Source organism: Cynoglossus semilaevis, chromosome 17, assembly GCF_000523025.1.
Source record: "Cynoglossus semilaevis isolate Cse_v1.0 chromosome 17, Cse_v1.0, whole genome shotgun sequence".
NCBI lineage: Eukaryota > Metazoa > Chordata > Actinopteri > Pleuronectiformes > Cynoglossidae > Cynoglossus > Cynoglossus semilaevis.
The window spans coordinates 11,367,826-11,374,267 of record NC_024323.1 but is presented as its reverse complement, the minus strand read 5'-3'; the positions used below and the strand labels follow the sequence as shown (position 1 = coordinate 11,374,267).

Below are 6,442 nucleotides of genomic sequence, written 5' to 3'. Positions count from 1 at the left end.
ATCCAACGACGTTGTCATGCTTATTCCACACCACTAAGCGACGCTACTGATCAAATACAGCTTGGTATAAGAAAAACAAAGGAAGAATGGGCCGCGACTGCGCAGTGGAGACGTGGATGTTGAAGCAGTTGTTGCTGTGTTTCTGTGAGTTTGCCTATGACCATGACTTTATTTACTTCATGTACATTATTATGTATAAAACATTTTTATCGTCGTAATGTTAATTATCGGATGTTTTAGTGAGAACAGAGCAAAACCGGAACTGGACAACATGCGTATGTGCTTTAGGAGGCAGCCATGACTTTTAGTTGTTGTTATCGCCATGATTGTCTTAAAAAATGTAAATATCATTGTGTGTTTAAAATCATTTTTCCACTCAGTATCTCTGATTTACATCATAGCAACATTTATCGACATTTTTTATGATTCGGCAACACCGAGGAAAAGGTTTCATGTACACGTTTAGGTATTTTCAAGTAGTTCCAGCCTGTCGTAAAGCAACAGCCCAACGGTGATCTATCTATCTATCTATCTATCTATCTATCTATCTATCTATCTATCTATCTATCTATCTATATGTAATTTAAATTTTTTATTTTATTTTAGTCGTTTACCATGGAACCAACAAGGCATTCTCCATCCCTTGTGTACAGAGGTTGTAATTGATATTTCTATAGTTATTCTACAGCACACAGGGAATGTTTTCCCAAAAAATTACTGGTCATGATTTTAAATTATACTTTAACATAGCTGAAGTTCAAATTTGACCAGGATTTAGCCCTTTCTCCACCTCCAGCTGTATGAAATCATGGTCCTCAACATGTCTCCACAGGACTGCATGAGCTGTCTAGTCCATTCCAGGGCAGGATGACCACAGAGCCTGCTCACCTAGAGATGCTGCAGGTGCTGTACCACAGCGATGATTTCATTGTGGTGGACAAACACTGGGACATCCGCATTGACAGCAAAATGTTTTACGAAAAACACACGGTGCAGGCCCAACTCCGGCATCGCTTCCCTCAGCTGGCAGATCCTAGCACCTACTATGGATTCAGGTGAGAAGAAGTCCTACAGTATAGCAGCTCATAAACAACATGTTGTTGAAGAATTAGGTCTTGAAGAACGTCTTCCCTCCCTCTGTAAGGTTCTGTCATCAGCTGGACTTCTCCACCAGCGGAGCTCTGTGTGTAGCATTGAATAAGGCAGCCGCAGGTCGAGCCTTTCGCTGCTTCAAGGATCGAACTGTCACCAAAGCCTACCTCGCCCTGGTATGGAACAGATCCAAACCTTAACGAAAACCCATGTACCTGGTTGTTGGCCGAGCGCCAAAATGAATATATATTTACTCAAACCTGAGCAACTATACATACATGTAAATCAGTATTTGATTACCTAAACAAATTCTCTTTAGATTCGTGGCTCGGTTGAAAAACAGAAACAAACTCTGGACTTCTCTATTGGCAAGAACTCCTCGGAGGGAAAAACACATATGATGTGCATCGAGGGAACAGAAGGTAAATAAATCATTGAACTATTTTATGTCTAAGACACGTCAGGGGTTTTTTTTCTTAATGCAAATGAATGTCACGGTAACTTGAAAAGTTATGCATCTCAAACTTAATGCTTCAACTGTAATAAAAAGTTGATTTACCTCACCACTCTATTTTCTAAACATAAAGAGGTCTTAATAAATAATGCAGTGCTACAAAGAGACCCAAGACCTCAGTTTATTAATGCTGTTACTGTTAAGATCCATTGGCACTAATATGATGTGCAGCAGTGTTTTTGTGAACATTTCCTGACTGAATGCATTGAAGTAAGAGCTGCCAACAGGAGAAGCTGAACCATTTTTAGTTAAGATATAATATACGTATGTTATGTTTCTTGTTGTTTCTGATTAAATTCCTCCCCAGGCTGTGAAAACCCTAAGCCTTGCCAAACTGAGCTGACAGTGTTGGAGTACGGGCTGTATGATGGAGATCCTGTCACCAAGGTGCTGCTGCAGCCACTTACTGGTAATGACACGATTGTTAATATTAAGTGAAGTACTTTAGATTAAAGTGGTTTCATATTTAACCAAACAAATCCATTAAACACAACACGAAAAAGCCAAGTCTGCACTTACTCGACTGATGGGGGAAAAAAATACTAAATGAGTAATTTGATCAAATTGATTATTTTCATTCTTCCTTAAATAATTTGTATAATGTAAAAATTAGTTTCTTATTAAAATGCTGTATTTGTTGAACAAATAACTGTCAGCTGCAAACTGTATAATGTAAAAATCAGTTTCTTATTAAAATGCTGTTGAACAAATAACTGTCAGCTGCAAAACCAAATTAAAAATGTTTCTTTGTTTGCAAGACATTTTCTTTTTTTTTTGTTATATCACAATTGTGTAAAATAGACCTGTCCTTTTTATTTGTTGCCATATTTTTTTATTAAATTATTTCAATGTATGTCTTACCTTAATAATTACCTCATTTAATTTCATATGTTTTAAGTGTGTGGCTACTTGACAACTGGAATTTAATGGTTTAATATGGTTTAAGTGTGTGGCTACTTGACAACTGGAATATCACTAAATTGTACGCTTTTATAATCACTCAAACACGACTACAGATCATCCTCACCTCTGCGTCTGTCTGTTCTCTCCCAGGCAGAACTCATCAGCTAAGAGTCCATTGCGGTGCCATAGGTCACGCCATCGTTGGTGACTTCACATACAGCTCAGGAGCAGACGACGCCCCCTACAGAATGATGCTGCACGCTCACCTCCTCCACATTCCCTTAGAACCTCAGCCCCTGCTGGTCTCTGCTGGAGACCCTTTTATCCCCACAGTGGATCCAAAATGGATTCCACAGCGCTCGGTGAGGACAGTGACGGCCACTGTGAAGGCCCTGCTGGAGCGCAGGTTGGAAGAAGACAGGAAGATGAAAGAGGAGGCAGAAGTGAGGGCCCGGAGGGAGAAAGAGGAGGAGATGGAGCGAAAGAATAAACAGAGGACTGAGGAGGAGAGTGAGGAGCACAGGAGGCTGTGTCATCAGTGGCTGAGTGATTGGGCTGCAGAATGACAAGCGGTTTTATTTCATTATTTATTTTAATTTATGAAAGTGTTTTAAATGTTGTGCTTTGAGTATTTGCATTTTATTTCAGTGAATGTCACTTTTCAAAAACACAGGTATAAGTGGACCACTTCTGTCAAACAACTCTGAACACAGGGCTAAAGATTCCAGGCTCATCTTTAAAAAAAAACTGTGTTTCTACAGCAGTAACAGCAGTTAAAGCCATAAAGTTGTTAAATCCTGGTTAAAAGTCTTAACAGTTATGTTTCTGTGCCAGAATCTGTCTTTAAACCAAGTAAAATAAGCTAATGTTAACTTGCACATGTTTTACTTAGCGTTTTGTGGTGTGCAGTTTGACAGATGAACAGGTGCCTTTTCTCTCTGTATGTCGACGGATAAGAGTGAGAGTCATGTTTGACAGGTGACAGGAAATGTCACATGACATGTTGACATTTGATCAATTTTAATGTCGAACGTTGAATGAATCGTGTATTTAGTCGCTTTTGCATGAATGTTTGGAAAAATAAATCCAGGTTGAAAACCTGTTTGCAACACTGTGTACTACTGGTGGGAGATGGTTACATTGTCTTTTTAAATTTTAGATTTAATTGTTTTACCAGGGTTTTTGCTTATTATGTGCGTCATAAATCGAAATTTGAGGAGTTATACTCAATGAGACTGTTTTGTGAAGAGAACGACATTACCCACAATCCCCTTAGTTGTTAGCCTATGTGGTCGCAGCCGTGCTTTCTCACTTTAGCCACAAGAACTAAAGGTGTTGTACAAACGAGAGTGAAACTCTGGTCGTATTTTTTAACTATTGTAGTAAAAATGAGCTTCGAGGTTTTTTCGTACGAGAGTTTGGTTCACGCCGTGTCTGGTGCAGCGGTAAGCTAACCACAATCTCCATTGCATGTATTAGAAATATGTCATTTTTCGTTCTGCCAGGCACAGAAGCGTAGTTTTCGTATTTGAGCTATTTAAACCTGAACCTCTTCTGGCAAAAGCACCATTTCCGAAATGATATTTACAATATGGTCATACGAATATAACCTTAGCTTTAGCTTAAAAGTGTTTTTTGTTTGTACTTTACGCACTTTCCAAAATCCTATTCTTATTTTTCCTCCATGACATTTTGACTAATATTGGCCCTCGTAGAGTGAAGTGCCTGTAATTATTCCTCTAAATGTCCTTTTCCAGGGAAGTGTTACTGCGATGACAGTGTTCTTCCCTCTTGATACAGCCAGACTAAGACTTCAGGGTAAGAAGCAGCTGAATTAAACACTAGCATTGGCAGGGATGTGGGTTATTAGTATATTGATTAATTATTATTATTATTATTATTATTATTATTATTATTATTATGACTCTGGTCTTTTGTTGCCATACAGTGGATGAAAATAGGAAAGCCAAATCAACTCCAGCCATTCTGGCAGAAATCATCAAAGAGGAAGGACTGTGAGTGGAAACTAAATGTGGAGTTATTTTTAACGCTTCACAACCGTCTCCAACATTTAAACCTGAAACACTGAAAAAGCACAGCAGTTTGCATATCTACCCTGCTCTTGTGACATTGTGTTTTCTACCTTCTGTCTTCCACAGTCGAGCCCCGTACAGAGGCTGGTTCCCCGTTATCTGTAGCCTGTGTTGCTCCAACTTCGTCTACTTCTACTGCTTCCACAGTTTAAAGGCCCGTTGGCTGAGAGGAAAACAGTCGGTACCGTCCACTGATTTACTCATAGGCATCACTGCAGGTGAGCTGGGAATTTTATGTCATAAAAAAAAAAATACATAACCACGTATTAGTATTGGTCTTGTCTTTGTAGGTGTTGTAAACGTACTCGTTACCACACCACTGTGGGTGGTCAACACCAGGCTGAAGCTCCAGGGTTCCAAGTTTCGCAATTCCGATATCAGGACAACCAACTACTCTGGCATCCTGGGTAAAATACAGTTAGTGGTATAGCACCTATGATTCTATGTTATGTTTTGTCAGTATTTTTAAGGTTTTTTTTTTGCTATTACATTATTTTACCACAGTAATTTTCTTCCTTCTGCCTCTTCTTACAGATGCATTTGTTCAGATAATCCGTGACGAGGGTGTGGGAGCTTTGTGGAATGGAACCTTTCCATCATTACTGCTGGTGCTGAACCCTGCCATCCAGTTCATGATCTACGAGGGTCTGAAGAGGCAGCTGAGGAGAGGGCCTCCCAGGGAGGTGGGTGATGATAACAAGAAGGCAGGGAAGGTTTTGAAAATAATTTATTATTATTATCAATGTTTTATAAACTAATATCATTTGAACATCTGTGAAACACAAAACTTTTTTTTTTTTGAAAAAAAAAACCCCAATTCATCCTGTTAACTGGATGACTAGACACCTGAAATGCAGAGCTTGGTATTTGCATTCACATGAGTTTCTTTTCATCTTTAACATGGTGAGGGGGCCTATTCACATTCTACTTAAAAGAAAACTGGGAAGTCTAAAGCTCAAAGGTCTCAGAATATAGCTGCACATTTCTGACAACCAAAAATCAAATGTTTTTTTTTTGTTTGTTTTTAGCTGTCATCTGCTGAAGTCTTTATTATCGGTGCTGTGGCCAAAGCTGTGGCCACCTCTGTAACATATCCACTGCAGACCATACAGTCCATTCTTAGGGTAAGTTTTTTTTTTTGTAAATATAATGTAATAGTATATATCATATAATATTATATAATGTCTTTTAAACCACAGTTTGGTCAACACAACCTGCCAAGGGATGAGCCAAAAATCATGTCGAGTCTCAGGACAATAAAAAATCTACTGCTCCATAGAATAAGGTAAAGACACACACACACAGTTTGCTCACACAATCTAGCTTTTCTTTAATCATGTTGTTTTCATGTAGGTTTCCACTGTATCAATATGGAATTACCTAGTAAGAATTAAAAATATAAATGACTGTTTAATCCAATCTAAACTCACATTGGTGCAACTTCACTTTGCGTTACTCACTGCAGCAACCATGTATTCTAAGCCTGATTTTTCTTTCGCAGAAAGTACGGCATGTTGGGTCTGTTTAAAGGCCTGGAGGCCAAGCTGCTCCAGACAGTGCTGACTGCCGCCCTCATGTTTCTTCTGTATGAGAAGATTGTCAGCTGTACCTTCACTGTGATGGGACTCAGGAAACACTCCAAGGGACACTAGCAAGTTGATTTACAACGTTGGACTCTGCATGGCAATTAAAACACTAGAGAAATAACTAAGTAGCTCTTCATAATGTACATGATTTGCACACATATTTTTCTACTGGAAACACACTTTGTATGTTAACAAACATCAAAATTCAACCATTAAAATTGGTATTATTGTGACATTCTTTGCTTCTTTTAATT

General features: G+C 38.7%; 2 protein-coding genes across 5 annotated transcripts in view; both read left to right on the top strand.

Moving 5' to 3' along the window:
* rpusd1 (RNA pseudouridine synthase domain containing 1) overlaps window positions 1-3,162 on the top strand; it is a 5,111-nt gene extending 1,949 nt beyond the window's left edge. The window contains exons 1-6 of one of the 4 annotated variants that reach the window (XM_008330143.3): window positions 50-144; window positions 833-1,055; window positions 1,145-1,268; window positions 1,412-1,514; window positions 1,914-2,015; window positions 2,660-3,075. In XM_008330143.3, coding sequence (XP_008328365.1) covers window positions 868-1,055; window positions 1,145-1,268; window positions 1,412-1,514; window positions 1,914-2,015; window positions 2,660-3,075 — 933 coding nt within the window. In that variant the 5' untranslated portion in view covers window positions 50-144; window positions 833-867. The other 3 variants (XM_025064177.1, XM_025064176.1, XM_008330142.3) reach the window with 3 other exon arrangements.
* Window positions 3,163-3,300: 138 nt separating this feature from the next.
* slc25a17 (solute carrier family 25 member 17) lies at window positions 3,301-6,419 on the top strand. Its single transcript, XM_008330144.3, has 9 exons — window positions 3,301-3,954; window positions 4,267-4,327; window positions 4,458-4,524; window positions 4,669-4,820; window positions 4,893-5,009; window positions 5,137-5,285; window positions 5,631-5,726; window positions 5,802-5,887; window positions 6,104-6,419. Exons 1-9 carry the CDS (start codon window positions 3,796-3,798, stop codon window positions 6,252-6,254), a joined length of 1,038 nt encoding a protein of 345 aa, XP_008328366.1. The 5' UTR covers window positions 3,301-3,795; the 3' UTR covers window positions 6,255-6,419.
* The last annotated feature ends 23 nt before the right edge of the window (window positions 6,420-6,442 follow it).